The sequence below is a fragment of the Pipistrellus hanaki genome (genome assembly GCF_964339955.1).
Source record: "Pipistrellus hanaki genome assembly, chromosome: 1".
Taxonomy (NCBI): domain Eukaryota; kingdom Metazoa; phylum Chordata; class Mammalia; order Chiroptera; family Vespertilionidae; genus Pipistrellus; species Pipistrellus hanaki.
In genome coordinates, this window is record NC_140503.1 from 138,496,048 (window position 1) to 138,516,051 (window position 20,004).

At 41.2% G+C, this 20,004-nt stretch overlaps 1 protein-coding gene across 2 annotated transcripts in view; it reads left to right on the top strand.

Annotated features, from left to right (window-relative positions):
- Positions 1-20,004, top strand: part of DIP2C (disco interacting protein 2 homolog C) — a 377,912-nt gene that overhangs the window by 316,941 nt on the left and 40,967 nt on the right. For both annotated transcript variants that reach the window (XM_084872178.1, XM_084872177.1), the window contains 6 exons: positions 663-743; positions 3,197-3,320; positions 3,786-3,907; positions 4,766-4,877; positions 4,963-5,072; positions 16,230-16,360. In XM_084872178.1, coding sequence (XP_084728304.1) covers positions 663-743; positions 3,197-3,320; positions 3,786-3,907; positions 4,766-4,877; positions 4,963-5,072; positions 16,230-16,360 — 680 coding nt within the window. The remainder of the gene's footprint in view (positions 1-662; positions 744-3,196; positions 3,321-3,785; positions 3,908-4,765; positions 4,878-4,962; positions 5,073-16,229; positions 16,361-20,004) is intronic.

Genomic DNA, 20,004 nt, shown 5'->3' on the forward strand with positions numbered 1-20,004 from the left:
TAGGGGAGGGCAGTTAGGGGCAGTCTTCTTAACTCTTAAGAGTCACCAAAGGGTGGTCCCACTCTGGATTGCTACCAGGAAATGTGACAAAATCAACCATTTGAAATACTGGGACTTTGGTAACATATAGAGTGATATTGAAAGCAGTGGCCATTGTGTTTCTCCTTCCGGTACACCTGTTAGTGACGTGGACTGACTGCAGGCCTGGGGCTTCCTGAACCCTGACCTGAGATCTGAGTCAGCACGATGCGCGCTGTCTGGGATTTGTGGTGCCTTTGGATGACATAGGCGTGGCCATTCTAAACAACACATTTAAGAGAGCTCATGAAACCACAAGACAGAGCTGACCACCCTGCAACCCAGAAACCACATGGCATCTTCAGGATACCCCAGGAGAGGTGTCAGTGTCAGCTGCTCCATCTGTAGGGGCGAGGGTGCAGTTCTCCTGTCTTGGACCGGTGTCAAAAACGTTTGCATGTCTGAACCCAGTCACAGCAGAGCACTGAGCTTTATGTCTTGCATTTTATGTCCACCATATCTGTCAGCGTCTTCATTCCTCTGTGGAGACACCCCAAAAGTACTCAGGCAGACTAGGCCCATTTAAATGTTGAGATGAACCCCCAGTCTAGGGGACCAGTCCTAACGTCTGTGCTTTGTTCCAGTTCCTGTTCCTGTCAGAGGTCCTGCAGTGGAGGGCCCAGACCACGCCCGACCACGTCCTGTACACGCTGCTCAACTGCAGGGTGAGCTGCTGCCGCTGCTCCCTCGGGGCCGCGGCCTCTGCTCTTTCTCATCGTGCTGACCCCATCCTGACCCTTCAGTCTTATATGAATTCCTCTTAGTTATTTGTTGCAGTTTTGACTGAGACTTTTTCAATTAAGAAGGATTTCTTTTTTGTTTGTTTTTCTGATTTATTTATTTTTTTGCGGGGGGTGAAGGATTGCTTTTAAATATAAGTGTTTATGCATATCTCTCTCTCTCTCTCTCTCTCTCTCTCTCTATATATATATATATATATATATATATATATATATACACACACACACACATACATATATATATATGTATATTCTAGCAATTTTTTGTAATATTTCTCCCCAAAATGAGAGAAATGAGTAATGAATGATTTCTGCAACCAAGAACAATTACAGATCTGTGGGTTATTTACATCTTTATTTTATTATTGAGCTACTTTTTTGTACGTAAGTTGTGTTTTAATTATATAGATTTTCATTCTTAGGAATGAAGCCCATTTCTATTTTATAATGAAAATACTTTAATTAAAGTTTTAGTTTTATTTTAACTTTTAAAGTAAAATTAAAATTTACCTTAATTTACTTTAAATTTTGTGACATGTCTTCCCATCCCCTGACCCCATGTTTAATCACTTGCTGAAGCTAGACACTGGGTCTTTTGGGAAAGTGTGTTCACTGGGAATGCCTCAGACCCTAACAGGAGCTTCATTAGAAATAACAAAGTCAGATGGGTGAGCTGAAGGTCAAAGCCATGAGCATGGAGAAAAGGTGGGCCTCTGGCAGAGTTCCTTGAGACGCAGCCCGCTGTTTGCTGAGGCTCTGATGTGGACACACCACATCCTGACCATTCAGGGTGGCATTGGCTCAAGCATCTGCATCCCACCCTCCCCAACACATAGGCACACTTACCATGGCACTCAACCTGCCCAGTCATTGCTATCATTATCACTGTAATTTCCACTTACGTCAACCTGCTAGTTGAACATTGTCCAATAGAAATATAACGCAAGCCACACATATAATTTTATATTTTCTAAAGGTAACACTTAAAAAGGATAAAATAAACTGATGAAATTTATTTTAAGAATTTTGCTTAATATATCCAAAACATTGTCATTCCAACCCATGACCTACTTCATCGCCAGCACTTGCCTCCTCCTCCCACCCTCCCTCCACCACCCATGGCATTATAGTTCGTTAACTGCAAACTCTGCTCCTTGATCACGGCTCATTTGAGATGGGCAACCATTAGTTCCTGCCTGAGTAAGGCTTCCTGTTGGCTGCATCTCTGTCCTACACGACAGTGCTCTGGACAGGATCAAGTTGTTTACGAGATTTATAGTTAGGAAATGAGGATGCAGTTCATTGCAAATCATGGGAAACTTATATTCACATTCTTGGACATTGTTTACATGCAAAAGACCATCTGTTATTTTTTTTAATTTATTCATTTTTTTTTTCATCTTCATTGGAGGAGGAGGATATTTTTTTTATTGATCTTCAGAAAGAGTGGGGGGAGAGAGAGAGATCATCCATGTGAGAGAGACACATTGATTGGTTGCCTCCCACACTGCCCCAACCAGGACTGGGGATCGAACCTGCTACCAAGCAAGACATGTGCCCCTGACCAGAATCAAACCCACAGCTCTTTGGTCTGCAGGCCGACTCTCTAACCACTGAGAAAAACTGGCCAACGCTATTTATTTTTTTAATGGAAACATAAGCCAACTCTTTTTTAAAAAAATATATTTTATTGATTTTTTTTTACAGAGAGGAAGAGAGAGGGATAGAGAGTCAGAAACATCAGTGAGAGAGAGACATCCATCAGCTGCCTCCTGCACACCTCCCACTGGAGATGTGCCCGCAACCAAGATACATCCCCAAAGAATTGAGTCTGCAGGCCAACGCTCTATCCACTGAGCCAAACTGGTCAGGGCCATAAGCCAACTCTTAATTTTTCTTTTTACTTGTAGCAGCTTCTTTAAAATTTTAAACTAAAAAATCCTATTTGGCTGTTTCTTTAATATTTTTAGTGTAATTTAATTTAATGTAAAACATTAAAATAGTGGCAGATATGCCATCATTGACACTGAGATGTATTGTCTATTAATCTTACTGCCCATAGCAGTTATACTTAAGACCCAGAATCAATAGGTTGATTTTTTTTTTTTTAATGTTTACCTATGTTAGGTCAAGTAATTATTTTTTTAAAAATATTTCTTGTGAGTAGATGCTGCTTAGGTGCTGTACTTCCTGGCTAGTAGGCAGGGAGGAGGGTCATTGCTGCTGGTTCTGGGACTTGAGGGGGTGATGAATACATTCTAAAACTGACTGTGGTGGTGGCACAACGGTGAATGTACTAACAAATACTTAATTGTACATTTTAAATAAATGAGTTGTATGGTATATAAGCTGTATCTCACTAAAGCTTCCCCACTCAGGGCACAATAGCAAACTCGCTGACATGTGTCCAGCTGCATAAGCGAGCAGAGAAGATAGCTGTGATGCTGATGGAGAGGGGGCGCCTACAAGATGGGGACCACGTGGCTCTAGTCTACCCACCAGGTAAAAAGGCCGGACCAGCAGCTGCATGAAACAGCTTGTGGCACCTGTGGGGGCTTGATGTCTGGAGTTGTATTGTCACCGAGAATTGCTTACTTGTCTAGTTCCTGCCACTTGCGGGGGCTACACTGCATGCTGTAGGGCTTTTAGGGGCATAAATGTAGCAATATTTCACAAAGACTCTCATATCTCAACTTGTTTATTAGATATCTGCGGCATTTATTTAATCAATAGTAGTTAAGTTGAGAAATTACAGGAATTAAACTTACAGGCTGCTAAAAGAACAGGCCAAGTGGAAGTTAGTGCTGACACTTAACATAACCCCCAGGAAGAGGAAATACTGTGTCTAAGGTATTGTCCACTTAACCTTTCGACTTTTCCAGGCTAGTATTTCTGCTGATAGGGATGACAGCCATTAAATGGTTTGGTTTGTTTCAAGCAAAAACTTCTTATTTTCTTCTTGTGTAGGAATAGACCTTATCGCAGCGTTTTACGGTTGCCTGTACGCAGGCTGTGTGCCAATTACCGTCCGCCCCCCACACCCACAGAACATAGCGACGACGCTGCCCACCGTGAAGATGATTGTGGAGGTAACACCACCTGGAGTGTCTGGGCCCTTCCTCCTGCCCTGGACCTGAGAGTCCGGCTCTCCACCAGAGCTGGGCCTTCAGGGAGGGGCTGGCTGTGGGATTATGTGGGAGTCTTCAACCCAAGTGATGGGGCAGCATGTGGCCTTTGCCCTCAGGCATCTACCGAGTGCTGGAAGCAAGAGCCCAACTTTGCATGGAATTAGGGGCTAGAGGGCAGCCTTGCCTGATACCTAGAGAAAGCAGCTCCCCAGCATGGGCGTCCCTACAGGCCCCGCCCCAGTAAACTAGATCCGGTGAAAAACACCCATTTTGTATCATTCTTTTGTCATGTTTATAAAGGTCCTATTTGAAAGCATAGGTTTATTTTATTTATTTTTGTGTCGGGGAGTTTAAGAGGTCTAGGAGATTATTTTCTGTTTGGAGGAGGAACCACAGGAGACGTTAGTTTGGAGATCCCACAAATATTTTTTTGTTATGTTGGAGTACTTTCATGGTCATTATTCCAGTTAGAAAATATGTGGTTTTTGTGGACATATGTGGCATTTCCAGTAGAACAGCCAATGGTGTCAGTAGTGAGGTTAGAAGCTTCTTTCTGAGTCTGATCTTAACACTGGATCCCACTCAGCTGTAGACATTTTCAGGGACCTCAGTGCCCGCCAGCTCTGTGTCGCGCTTTGTGGTCAGATTCCCGGCTCTCTTGTACCTATGCTGGCCAATGCTCCTCACAAGGAGCTGTGTCCCTGGTAGTGCAACCTGCTCTGAAAGCCACACAGCCGCAGCATACAGAGCAGACACGTGTGCAGTGAGGATTCACCTGTGACTTACCTTCCTTCATCCTTTCTATTCTCTGACTCTCAGGTGAGTCGATCGGCCTGTTTAATGACAACACAACTGATCTGTAAATTGTTACGGTCCAGGGAGGCAGCTGCAGCCGTCGATGTCAGGGCATGGCCCCCAATACTGGACACAGGTCAGTCCTCGAACTAGCTAGGTGCAGTTCCTTCTCTGCTTTCCCATTACGTCAGATGTGCTAATAGCTTTGCTCTGCTCTCCAGATGATTTGCCAAAGAAGCGGCCAGCCCAGATCTACAAACCCTCCAACCCGGACACACTGGCTTACCTGGATTTCAGTGTGTCCACGACTGGAATGTTAGCTGGAGTGAAGGTGAGGGTGCGGTCTGCCCAGTGTGCAGTGAGCTATAAAATGTGTGGACACTTCAGTAGTAACCTAAGCTGACTGATTCTTTCCAAATGTTCCAACTTTTTTTAAAATGTAAACACAGCCTGACTGGTCCCTGCTGAAAAGCTGCATAGGTTTTTCTTTCCTGCTGATTCTCAAATCCAAATATTATTTGTTATAAAACTGCACAAGAGCTTCTTGATTTTTAAGGGATCAGTTATCACTTGCCAGAGGGCTGCTCACTGCAGCTGCTGTGACCCCTTTGCCTATGTTGTGCCCTCTGAATTAGGGCCCTCCAGGCTCAGGAAGCCCTTTCCCTCTTAGTGCCTCTGGGATCTGACTGCTGAGTTTGCACAATTTACACCCAGTTTTTCTTATTGTAGTAAAATACACATAACGTAAGTTTACCATCTTAGGCAATTTAAGTGCATAGTCCAGTGGTATTAAATACATTCAAAAGCTGTGTTGCTATCACCCCTGCACATCCCCCTAACTCTTTTCTTCTTGTAAAACTGAAATTCTCTCCTCACTTAACACTAACTCCCCACCGTGCTCTCTCAAACCCCAGAAAGCACCATTCTTCTTTCTCTCTCTCTGATTTTTATATTCTACACTAGAGGTCTGGTGCACTAATTTATGCACCTGTGGGGTCCCTTGGCCTGACCAGCAGTTGGTCCCATTCGGGGCCAGCAGGCTGCAGGGAGGGACCTTGGGAGATTGGCCAGCTGCAGGAGTTGGCTATGGGAGCACACCGACCACCAGGGGGCAGCTCCTGCATTGAGCTTCTGCCTGCTGGTGGTCAGTGTGTGTCAAAGCTACTGGCCGATAGTCTGGTCATAACAGTTGCTTAGTCTTTTATAGATAGATAGATAGATAGATAGATAGATAGATAGATATAAATACCTCATATAAGTGGAAGCATATAGTATGTGTCTGGCTTATTTCAGTCAACATACTGTCCTCATCCTTGTAATAGCATGTGTCAGAATTCCAATTTTTTTTTTTTTTTTTTCAATCCTCACCCAAGGATATGTTTTTTTCATTCATTATAGAGAGAAAGGAAGGGAGAAAGAGAGAGAAAGGAACATTGATCGGTTGCCGACCAGGGATCGAACCCACAACCTGAGTATGTGCCCTGACTGGGAATTGACCCCATGATCCTTTGATGCATGAGATGACACTCCAACCACTGAGCCATACCAGTCAGGGCTGTCAGAATTCCACTTTAAGGCTGAATATTATTCCATTGCATGTTTATACAACATTTTGCTTATCCACTCATAACATCGGTAGACAGTTGCCATGCTTGCATCCTTTAGCTGGTGTAACTAATGCTGCTGTGGATATAAATGTGTATATATCTGTTTGAGACACTATTTTCAGTTCTTTTGGTATGTACCCGGAAGTAAGAATTGCTGGATCATATGATAATTCCATTTGTAATTATTTGAGGAACAATCATGCTCTTTTCCACAATGTCTGTACCATTTTACCTTCTCACCAGCAGTGCACAAAGGTTCCAAATTCTCAGCATCCTCACAAACACTTGTTTATTTTAAAAGTGGGCATCTTAATGGGTGAGGTTATATCTGATTATATTTTTGATTTGTATTTTCCTAATGATTATTGGACAGTGAGCATCTTTTTATGCAATTATTGGCCATTTGTGTATCTTCTTTGCAGAGATGTCTAGTCAAGTCTGTTGCCCATTTAAATAAGTTGTTTTGTGGTTGAGTTTTAGAAGTTCTCTATATATTTTAGATATTAATCCCTTACCAGATAAGAGATTTTTAAATATTTTCTCCTGGTCTTTGGGTTGACTTTTTTTTTTTTTACTCATAGACAGTGTCTTTTGATGCACAAGATTTTAAATTTTTATTGAGTTCAACGTTGTCTATTTTTTTTGTTGTTGGTGGTGCTTGTGTCTTTGTTGTAATATCAAATAAAATATTGCCAAATCCAATGTCAGAAAGATTTTGTCCCATTCTTTTGTCTAAGAATTTTATTGTTTTAGGTCTTACATTTATGTCTTTGATGAATTTTGTGTTAATTTTATATCCAGTGATAGGTAAGAATCCAGTTTTATTCTTTTACATGTGGATATCCAGTTGTCCCAGAACCATCTGTTAAAGAAATTGTCCTTTACCCAATGAATGGTCTTGGCACACTTGTGGAAATTTTTGACCATATTTAAAGGGGTCTGTTTGGGGACTATTTTATTCCATTGCGTTATGTGTCTGTCTTTATGCCAGTACCACACTGTTTTGATTATTGGTAGCTTTGTAGAAAGTTTTGAAATCAGGAAGTATGGAACTTCCAGCTATGTTCTTTTTCAAGATTGTTTTGGCTATTCAAATTTTACTGTGATTCTATATAAATTTTACAATGAGCTTTTTTATTTCTGCAAAAATATTGAGATTTTTTTTTATGGAAATTGCATTGAATCGGTATTGTTTTAAGGAAGTACTGGATTGTATCTCTGACTATAGGATATGTTTCCATTTATGTCTTCTTTAATTTGTTTCAGGAATGGGCTATAGTGTGCATTGTATAAGTCTTTCACCTCATTGATTAATTAATTCTTAAGTATTTTATTCTTTATGCTATTGTAATGAGAATTGTTTTAATTAACTTTTCAGATTTTTCATTTAGTGTATAGAAATGCAACTGACTTTTTTCCTGGTAATTTGCTGAATTCATTAATTATTTGTGACAATTATTTAGTGACATCTTTAGGGCTTTTTACATATAAGATCATTTCATCTATGAACAGAGGTATTTTTATTTCTTCCTTTCCAATTTGGATGCCTTTTATTTATTTTTTTCTTACCTAATTGCTTGGCTAAAACTTCTAGTACTATGTTGAATGTAAAGGGTAAAAGTGGACATCCTTGCCTTGTTTCTCATCTTATAGAGAAAACTCAGTCTTTCACAGTTGGGTATGATATTTGCTGTAGGTTTTCATATATTGCGTTTATTATATTGAGGTACTTTCCTTCTATTCCTAGACTATTGAGTGTTTTTATCATGAAAGGATGTTAAATTTCTTCAGATACTTTCCTGCATCAAATGAGATGATCATGTGTGTTTTTTCTCCTTCATACTCTTAATATGAAGTATTACATTCATTGACTGTCATATGTTGAGCCATCATTGGCATTCTAGGAATAAAGCCTACTTGGTTATAATGTATAAGCTTTTTATTGTGCTTCTGAATTCCATTTGCTACTATGCTCAATTATATGTTGAGGATTTTATCCCAGTGTTCATAAGGCATTTTGATCTATAGTTTTCTAGAAGTGTCTTTGTCTGGTTTTGGTACCAGAGTAATGTTAACCTCATAGAGTGATTTAGGAAATGTTCCCTTCTCTTCAGTATTTTTGGAAAAGTTTGGGAAAATTTGGTATTAGTTTTTCTTTAATGTTTGGTAGGATCACCTGTGAAGCCATCAGGAACAGGGCATTTCTTTGTTGGATTTTTTTTTTTTTCTGATTTGATCTTTTTACAAGTTAGAAGTTCATTCAGATTTCACATTACTCTTGATTTAGTCTTAGTAAGTTTGATGGTCCTTTTTAAAAAAATATATTTTATTGATTTTTCACAGAGAGGAAGAGAGAGAGATAGACAGCTAGAAACATCGATGAGAGAGAATCATCAATCAGCTGCCTCTTGCACACTCCCTACTGAGGGTATGCCCGCAACCAAGGTACATGCCCTTGACCGGAATCAAACCTGGGACCTTTCAGTCCGCAGACCGATGCTCTATCCACTGAACCAAACCGGTTTCGGCTGGTCCTTCTTTTTTAAAAAGAAAATATGTTTTGTTATTTCAGAGAGAAGAAAGGAGAGGGAGAGAGAAATAGAAACACTGATTGGCTGCCTCCTGCATGCTCTCAATTGGGGATCGAGCCTGAAAACTGAGCATGTGCCCTGACCAGGAATCAAACCTGTAACCTCCTGGTACAAGGGACAGTGCTTAACCAACTGAGCCACACTAGCTGGATTTGTATTCCCTCTTGATAGTTTGTGTTTCAAATTTCATGAAATGGAATTTTTTTTTATTTCATGTAGGTTGTACAGTTTGTTGGTGTATGATTATCTATAGTACTCTCATAATTCTTTTTATTTCTGTAGAATCAGTAGTAAATGTCTCAAATTTCATTCCTGATGTTAGCAATGTGGATCTTCTCTCTTTTTTTCTTAGCCCATCTAGCTAGACACTTATCAATTTTGTTGAGTTTTTCAAAGAATTAACTTTTAGTTTTATTGATTATCTCTACTATTTTTTATTTTTTTTATTTGTTTATCCTGCTCTGATTTTTATTATTTCTTCACTCTGCTAGCTTTGAGTTCTTCTTTTCCTTATTTCTAAAGTTGTAAAGTTAGGTTGTTGATGTGAGGTCTTTCTTGTGTGTGTGTGTGTGTGTTTTTAATGTAACTGTGTATAGCTATAAGTTTATATCTGAACACTGCTTTTCCAGTGTCCCATAAGTTTTAGTATTGTGTTTTCATTTTTACTTGTGTTTAATTATTTCCTGATTTTCCTTGTGATTTCTTGTTAGATCCATTGGCTGTTTTCTGACTGCATTGTTTGAATTCCACAAATTTGTGGGCAGTTTTCCTCCTGTTATCCATTCCTAGCTTTATCCTGTAGTGAATAGAGAAGATACTTTGTGTATCTATTTTTTAAAGCTATTGAGGCTTACTTTATGGCCTAACATATGGTTTATCTTAGGAAATAATCCAAAGACTCTGGAGAAGAATGTGTATGCTGTTGTGGTTGATTGGGATTTTCGGTGTGTTTAAGTTTTTTTCCTTTTTTAAAAAAAATTTATTATGGTGACACTGGTTAACAAAATTATACAGGTTTCCGGTGTACAATTCCACAACACATCTGTACACTATATTGTGTGTTCACCACCCCAAGTCAAGTACCATTTATAGCCCCTATACCTTCCTCCACCTCCCCCACCTCACCTCTCCCTGACAGTCCCCACACCATTGTCTGTGTCCATGAGTTTTTTTCCTCTCACCTTTCACACCCCACAACTCCCTACCCCCAACAGCTGTCAGCCTGCTCGCCAGCTATGGGTCTGTTTGTATTTTACTTGATAGTTCATTTTGCTCATTAGATTCCCCAATATGAGTAAAATCATATGGTACTTGTCTTTCTCTGACTGGCTTGTTTCACTTAAAATAATGCGAGCCAGATCCATTCATGCTGTTGAAAGGGATAAGGTTTTCTTATTTTTTACAGCCAAGTAGTATTCCATTCTGTACATGTACCACAACTTTTTTATATCCTCATCTACTGATGGACACTTGATCTGCTTCCAAATTAACTATTGTAAATAACACTGCAATGAACATAGAGGTACATATAGTCTTTCAAATTAGTATTCTGGGTTTCTTTGAATATATTTCCAGAAGTGGAATTATAGAGTCATAAGGTAGTTCCGTTTTTAATTTTTTCTGATGACTTCATACTGCTTTCCACAGTGGTCGCACCACCTGCACTCTCACCAAAGTGCACGAGGGTTCCTTCTCACCCACATCCTTGCCAACACGTGTTTGTTAACTTGTTGATGATAGCCATTCTGACAGGTGTAAGGTGTTCCTCCTTTCTCATTGTGGTTTTAATTTACATTTCTCTGGTGATTAATGACTTTAAGCATCTTTTCATATGTCTATTGGCTATCTGTATGTCATCTTTGGAAAAATGCCTGTTCAGGCCCTGTGCCCATTTTTAAATTGGATTGTTTGGTGTTTTGGTGTTTTTTTTTTAGCAGTTTATAAATTTTGGATATTAGTCCCTTATCAGATGTATCGGCAAATATGTTCTGCCATATTGTGGATTATCTTTTTGTTTTGTTGATGGTTTCCTTTGCTCTGCAAAAACTTTTTAGTTTGATATAGTCTCATTTGTTTATTTTGTTTGTTTCCCTTGCCCGAAAAGATGTATCAGAAAAAAATATTGCTATGAGAAGTATCTGAGATTTTACTGCTCATATTTTTTTGGTTGTAAGTCTAACATTTTAAGTCTTCAATCCATTTTGAGTTTGTACTTGTGAATGGTGCAAGAAAGTTGTCTAGTTTTATTTTTTTGCATGTGTCTGTCTGATATGCCCAAACATGTATATTGAATAGACTATCTTTAGGCTATTGCATGTTTTTGCCTCCTTCATCAAATATTAATCCTATCTAATAAAGAGGGAATATGCTAATTGACCCTCACGCCACTGCAAAGGTGGCGGCACCCACAATCAATAAGAGAGGAATGTGCTAGTTGACTGCCCCACCCTCAAAGATGGCGGCACCCACAGCCAATAAGGAAGGAATATTCTAATTGACTGTCCCACCCTCAAAGATAGTGGCTCCCACAACCAATAAGGAGGGAATATGCTAATTGACTGTCACACACTCAAAGTTAGCAGTGCCCACAGCCACAAGATGGAGGTATCCAGTCCACTCAGTCCCTCCAGGTTGGGAGGCACGCCCACAGGTGGGTCTGGCCACTCTGTGAGCCTGCCTCTGGAGTCCCTCAGTCCCTTTAACCCCCCAGCTGCCCAGGGCTGGCCTGAGGCACAGGCAAGCCTTGGAGGATGGCTGCCCATCCACCAGGGCCACCCAAAGCTCAGGTAACAGGGGCCGGCTGAGGCTTGTGCTGCTGGCAGTGGTAGCAGAGGTGTTACCGGGGTATCGCCTTCCCCTCATCACCGGGTTGCCTCCTGCCCCTGAAGGCTCCTGGAGTGTGAGAGGGGGCAGGCTGGGCTGAGGGACTCCTCGCCAGTGCATGAATTTTCCTGCACTGGGCTTCTAGTTCATTATAAAGGCATGGGTTTACTTCTGGGCCCTCCATTCTGTTCTTCATTTATCTATATTCTGGTTTTATGTCAGTATCATGCTGTTTTGATTACTATGGCCTTGTAGTATAGCTTGGTATCAGGTAGTGTAATTCCTCTACCTTTGCTCTTTCTCAAAGCATTGTAACTATTCTAGGTCTTTTGTGGTTCTATTATTGGAGCATTTGTTCTATAAAATACATCATTGGTACCCTGATAGGACTTGTGTTGAATGTATAGATTGTTTTAGGTAGTATGGGCATTGTAATTATGTTAATTCTTCCTATTCATGAATACAGTATATGCTTCCATTTATCTGTATCATCTTCAGTTTTTTTCTTCAGTGCCTTATAATTTTCTGAGTACAGGTCTTTTACATCTTTGGTTAAATTTATTCCTAGGTATTTTATTCTTTTGAAGCAATTGTGAGTGGGATTGTTTTCTTAGTATCCCTTTCTCATATTTTATTATCTATCTATATAAAACCCTAATATGCAAATCAAGCAAATGGCAGAAAGACCAGTTGATATGCCATGCACTGACCACCAGGGAACAGACGCTTAAAGCAGGGGCTGCCCCCAGCCTGCAGGCCCCAACTGGTGAGGGTGGCGGGGCTGGCGAGCAGGTGGCACCAGGCCAGCCAAGGTGGGTGTGAGTGGGGGCCCCGATCACCCCTCTAGTTGACCCACAGATCAGCCCTAATTGCCAGGCAGGCCTAGGGATTCTACCCATGCATGAATTTCATGCACCGGGCCTCTAGTTGATATATTAAAATGCAACTGATATTTGGATATTTATTTTGTATTCTGCTACTTTACTGAATTCATTTATATACAGTATCATGTCACCTGCAAATAATGGCAGTTTTACTTATTCCTTTCAAGTTTGGATGCCCTTTATTTCCCCTTCTTGCCTGATGGCTGTAACTTAGACTTCCAGCTCACTATGTTGAATAAGAGTGGTGAAAGCAAACATCCCTGTCATGTGCCCTATCTTAAAGGAAACATTTGTAGTTTTTGCCCAGTAAGTATGATATTGGCTGTGGATTTTTCATAATGGCCATTATTATATTTTCTTTGTATTCCCACTTTTCTGGGAGTTTATATTGTAAATGAGTGCAGGATTTTATCACATGCTTTTTTTGCATCTGTTGATATGATCATGGGGTTTTTTTCTCCTTTATTTTGTTTATGTGGTGTATCATGTTTATTAATTTGCAGATATTGTACCAACCTTACATTCCTGGATTAAATCCCATTTGATTATGATGTATAATCTTTTCATTGTAATACTAGATCCAGTTTGATAATATTTTGTTGAGGATTTCAGTATCTATGTTCATAATTTTCTTTCTTATGGTATCTTTATCTGATTTTGGAATTGAGATAATTCTGGCCTCTTAAATTTTTTGGAATAATTTGAGAAGGATAGGTGTAGTTCTTCTTTGAATGTTTGGTAAGATTCACCTGTGAAGCTATCTAGTTCTCTAAGAATTTGTCTGTTTCACTCAGGTTGTCCAATTTGTTTATGAATTTCCCTCTCAAGACTGCTTTTGCTGTGTCCCATAGATTTTGGGTTGTTGTGTTCTCATTTTCATTAGTTTGAAGATATCTTTTGATTTCCTTGATCTCATTTTTGACCCATTCATTATTTTGTAATATGTTATTTACCCTCCATGTCTTTATGTTTTGGTGTTGTACTATGGTACTGTGTTAAGTCCTCTATTTCTTTACTTACCTTATGTCTAATTGGTCTGTCCATTATTAATAGTGGTGTATTAAAGTCTCTTATTATTGTAAAGTTGTCTATTTTCCCCTTCAGTTCTATCTATTTTTGTTTTATATACTTTAATGGTTTCTTACCAGGTATATAGATGTTTATAATTATAATATCTTCTTGCTGTATTAAACCTTTTATTAATATATAATGCCCTTTTTTGTCTCTTGTAACCTTTGTTATTTAAAGCCTATTTTTCTGTGTAGCTACCTTTGTTCTCTTTTGGTTACTATTTGCATGAAATATCTTTATCCATCCTTTTACTTTCTATTTGTGTCTTTTACTCTATAATGGATTTCTTGTAGACAGCATATGGTTGGATCATAGTTTTTATCCATTCTGCCAATTTCTATCTAGATAGTTAATCCATTTACATTTAAAGTAACTATTGATAAGAAGAAACTTCTTTTCATCTTGCAATTTTCCATATGTCTTAATAGTTTTTCTGTTCCTCATTCCCCAAATTTCTTTCTTATTTTGTATTTAGTTGATTTTTTTCTAGTGAAACATTTGAATTCCTTTCTCATTTCCTTTTGTGTATATTCTATAGCTACTTTTTTTGAGGTTACCCTGGGACTTCCATTTAACATCCTAAAGTTATAACATCCCATTTTGAATTTATAGCAGCTTAACTTCAGTGACATACAAAATTGTTACTGTACAGCTTTATCCCTACCTTCTTCAGTTGTCAATGTCACAATTTTATATCTACAATTTCCTTTAGATGAATCACCCCTAGCCTCTGCACAGGACAGGTTAGCACTCGTGGTACTCCTTCCATGGAGTGTGCTCTCCCACACTTTCCTGGTCACTTTCAGTTGGTGTGTGCCCAGGGCGTGGACACTTATTGTAACTTCAGTCAGTCCTGCCTGAGATCAGTCACAGATACATCCTGACAGTAAGCACATGTGACCTCATCCGGATTCCTTCATGTTCATTAATCCACGCTCAGTGTGTCTTTGAGAGGAGAGCATTAGAGTTTGTTGTTCTTGGCATTGGGAAGGCTAATTCTTCATCCAAGTAGAAGCACACCTTCATAAGAATTAGGAATTTTTCTTAAGAGGAGGTTCTAAAGAAGCATTTCACCTTGGGCTCTTGGTTTGTGATGTTGGCAGGTCCAAGATTGGAATGAGTTTCGAGATTGAGCATTCAACTTTTCTAACTATATTTTCTTAATTTGTGTGTGTTTCTGTCACTCTGTTGAAATCTGTCAATGCTCACTCATCCTTAATATCACAAAGCCCCTGGCATAATGGAGGACCCTTTCTCTGTTCTCTATGCATCTGTGTACTCACAGATCCTGCTGTCAAGTTTCATCTTTAAATTTCCCACTAGAATGCAAGCTCCTGAAGCATGTTGTATTCTTTTTTTACAACCCAAGTACCTAATACAATGCCTGATACATAATAAGTGCTCAGTTAACATGTTGGTATTTGCTGCGCTGAACTGAAGAACTTGGTTCTCCAGCTATAGATGGTGCCTGCACAGGAGGGGTTCTGCAAAGGTTTGTTTCAGTTGGCAATTTGAGAATGGGAGGAAGTTTGCTAGATAGGATTTCACTAACTCCTGATCCAGGAGGCAGGAGGTTGAGGAATTTTCATAAATTCGTTTTTTTTCTTAAATATTGTGGCTTTGAAAGCTTGCTAAAAAGAACTACTTATGTGTTAGGTTCTATAGTAATCTGTGTTACTTGTATGAATTCAGTAAAATGCTCACAGTGAAACCTTCTGGGCAGGGCTTCTCCCCATAAGGTCACAGTGGAAGGAGCCTGGCTTCTGTTGTAGCATTTCCCTGGAGTTCCTGCCTGATTGTGATGCTCTCACAGTCCCACTCTGGGGAACACAGCGCTTCCCATCATCTTGAGGCCTCTTTGGTTAGTGAGAAAGCTTCTGTGAAGACAGTCGATTTATTAGATATATTTTACAATGTTTTAAAGTAATTCACATTCTATACTGACCGTAGTGAGACTGCTCCCGGGATTGGAGAAGCTTGTTCCTGTCCCTCGACAGTGGGCTGAGAGTGAATGTTGGCTGCTGTCACATGGTACAGCAGCCGTGTCTCACTGCACAGGTCTGTGCCCTTCAGCAAAGGCACCTTCTCCGAGCCCCCCTGAATTGGGGCTTGTTTACCCGTGTGCTCTGCTGGCCTGTGCCCCCAGCAGTGCTCCGCTGGGCCTGAAATGGATGTGAAGAAGGTGTAGTCCCTGCCCAGAGAAGGGAGTGAGTGGTGGCCTCTCCCTACCAAGTTCACAGGCCCACATGGGGTTGCCGAGGGAACCCTTTGTTGGACTAACCTGCTATTCAAATGTAAGACATGGGAATTTAAATTGCTAGAGTTATTAGGCTGGGGACAAGAAAGTCATGTGTGTGTGATTTTCTCATTAAAAATGGGAAGACTAATGAGAAGATAGCAGCCCACTCCCTCCTAACAAAGCCAAAGCATGGTCACCATTGTCCCTTGCCCTGAGTCACTCTGGGCACTAGTGTCGGGCTCCGTGCACTCAGTGGGCCCTGCTGTCTTGCAGATGTGTCATGCAGCCACCAGTGCCTTCTGCCGATCCATTAAGCTACAGTGTGAGCTCTACCCCTCTAGAGAAGTGGCCATCTGCTTGGACCCTTACTGTGGACTTGGGTTTGTCCTGTGGTGCCTCTGCAGGTGAGTGTCCCTTTAATATCTTTAAAATAATAAATAAATCATACACCTTCTCTTGCACTCGGTCCCTGTTCTGCCCCTGCTCAGCCAGGCTGTCATGGTGTCATTCTGAGGTATCTGAACCAGTCAGTCTCCATGAAGTTTGCTGAAACAGAGACGGTGGCCTCTGAGGACGTTCTGAGATCTGTTTTTCAGGGGCCCATGGTTTCCTAAGCAGAGCACTCCAGGCCTCAGGCTTGCTTCTTTTGCTCTTAAATTCTAGCAAAATCCCTGGCCTGGAATTTGGATTAAATCAGCTGGTGTGGCAGTTGCTCTCCTCCTTCAACTCCTCCCTGATGCAGGTGGTGGGGGGGTCGTGGGGGCGGCGGGGGTGGGGGGAGCTGCCCCTGAGGGATATAGCCCAAGCCAAAGCTTGTGCCAGGTATTTACAGATTATACATTATATGTTCCTTGTATAAATCTGAAAAAATACAAAATACTATGAAGAAGAAAATAAAGCTACCAATAATCATACCACCTACTGATACCAAGAAAAAGTTACAATTAGCACTTGGCATGTAGCCTCTCAGAGCTCATTTTCTAATGCAACATAGCACCTTTTATTATTAACATCCGTGAATATATAAAGAACACTATAGTAAATGCCAGTGCCCACCATCCAGCTGCCATCCATGTTACTTCATCCATCTTTCCTTTCTACTGTCCCTTTTCCACGTGGAATATTTTATTTTAATTTTTTTAATATATTTTATTGATTTTTAACAGAGAGAAAGGGAGGGAGATAGAGAGCTAGAAACATCGATGAGAGAGAAACATCGACCAGCTGCCTCTTGCACACCCCCTACCAGGGTTGTGCCCGCAACCAAGGTACATGCCCTTGACCGGAATCAAACCTGGGACCTTTCAGTCTGCAGACCGACGCTCTATCCATGTGGGATATTTTAAAGCAAACACCAAACACCACCTGATTTCGACCATAACCCTTTAAGTTACATGTACAATTTTATAAATGTACATCAACATAGTTATAAAACTGAGATGCTACTGTATGAAACTAGTCATAATTTTTGTTTTTTTGCTTAATAGTCTATAGTAGTCATTTTTTCATGTTTTTAAACACTCTTCTAAAAAAATACTCTTAGTTCTTTCATAATATTTAATAGTAATAGGTTGGATTAAAATCCAATCTTGTGTTTTTTAAAAACACTGGCATTCTAATTAAAACAATTAAACTTTTTTGAGGGAGCATATAGAATCAAACAATAAAAAATATGTTAATGATTTTTGCTGCCATCTCAAATGCAGTAGCATTGTGGGTAATTTTTTTCTTGGGAAATAGTTCAGAATACACCATACCATCCCAACAGGAGGGCCAAGGTGACCTTAGACATATTAGGCCAACATATTAGGACATATTAGGAAGCTTGTTCTACTACCTTGTAGGACAGTTATCCATTCACCACTTGGCAAAGGGTAAGCTGAAGCCTGTGAGTGGAGTGCTTCTTGGTCTTGCAGGGTCACCAAGCCTAAATCCCATTCAAGCAACAGAGAAGATGCCTTTGAAGGGAAAGTTTTTGATGGGCATCACAAATAGCATGGGTAGGAGTGTCTTTAAAGGAATTGTGCATAGAGGGTTGCAATAAACTTTTTTTTAACGTCTTCCCTGCAAATTTACTCAGAAGTCATGAAATCAGTGTTCTGTTGATTGCCTCTGCAATATGAGAAATAAATGCATAACAACTATGAACCTCTTCATTCTGAAATCCTCTGTGGAAACAGATCCCAGTGGGTTTGCTTTAAAAACTGGACCCGGGAGCAGCTACTGAACAGCAGTGAGAGTGCACAACATCCATAAATATTGTATGTACATTTTCCTCTGAAGGAAGCTAGGGCTCCTTTGAGAAAGGGCTGATTTCAAGACTGGGACAGGAAGGAAGTGCTCACAGAATGAGGGGAAAATGCCAAAAGGACCAAGGAGCCAGCTTAAAGGGGTTCTCACTAGCCAAACTGGGCAGTCTGAGCAACCAAATAAAGATTGTAATAAATTATAATACTTCAAATAAAACGGAAAATTATCTGACCATCTATACTAATAAAAGGGTAATATGCTAATTAGACTGAGAAACCTTCTGGACAAAACCATGGTGGCAGGGCCAATGCACAGGTGGCTGGGGGTGATCAGGCCAGGAGGGGAGGGCAATTGGGGACGAGCAGGCCAACAGGCAGAGTGGTTAGGGGAGATCAGGCAGGCAGGCAGGTGAGCAGTTAGGAGCCAGCAGTCCTGGATTGTGAGAGGGTTGTCTAACTGCTGGATATCCCCTGAGGGGTTCCAGATTGGAGAGGGTGCAGGCTAGGATGAGGGACAGTTCCTCCCACCCCCCTGCCCCCTATGCATGAATTTCATGCACTGGGCCACTAGTTTATGTATAAATAGATTAAAGCTCAGTGAGGAATAGGATTTACATGGTAGCTGTCCCATCAGACAGCTATTCTATCTAATAAAAGAGTAATAGGCAAATTAACTGTACCTCCTCTACACCCATAAGGCATGCCCACCAGCCAATCAGGAGCGAGTATGCAAATTAACCCAACCAAGATGGCTAAGCTTCCTGGCCAGCTGAGGACTCCACTCAAGGCTTCAAAGTTTCAATCATAGAAGATAATAATTCCAACAATAATGGCTGTGGCCACTGAGTGAGCAGGAAGCTTGGGTTTCCCCGGTGATGGAGGAAGCCAAGCTTTCCGCCTGCCCTAGCCTCCATTCAAGGTTACAAAGTTTCATTTATAGAAGATAAATCCCAGATACCAGGGCCTCCGCTTGGGTCACCAGGAGTGTGGCCAGCCTACAAACCACCACAGGCCCCTCTCCCAGGCCACCCCATGCCCCAAGGGAACCCCTACCCTGATCCAGGACACCTTTCAGGGCAAACCAGCCAACCTCCACCTGTGCACTAGGCCTCTATCCTATCTAATAAGAGAGTAACATGCAAATCTAACACACAAGATGGCTGCCCCCATGTGGACACAAGATGGCCAGCAGGGGAGGGACCAGGTCTGCAAGGAAGGGCAGTTGTGGATGATCAGGCCAGCAGGAGAGGGCAGTTGGGAGGGACCAAGCCTTCAAGGGAGAGCAGTTGGGTGCGATCAAGCCTGCAGGGGAGAGGCAGTTAGAGGTGACCAGGCCAGCAGATGAGGGAAGTTGGGGGCCTGCAGGGAAGGGCATTTGCGGGGGACTCAGGCCTGCAGGGGAGAGCAGTTGGGGGTGACCAGGCCTGCAGGGGAGGGCAGTTAGGGACAATCAGGCTGGCAGGGGAGCAGTTAGGCATCAATCAGGCTGGCAGGGGAGTGGTTAGGGGGTGATCAGGCTGGCAAGCAGAAGTGGTTAGGGGCAATCAGGAAGACAGGCAGGTAAGCAGTTGGGAGCCAGCAGTCCTGGATTGTGAGAGGAATGTCCGACTGCTGGACATCCCTCAAGGGGTCCCAGATTGGAGAGGGTGCAGGCTGAACTCACACACACACACACACACACACACACACACACACACACGGTGCATGAATTTCATGCACCGAGCCTTTAGTCAATTATAAAGGAGAGGAGAGAACTTCACAGTGGAGAAGCCTGAACCGAGAGAACGAGGTGAACCTCG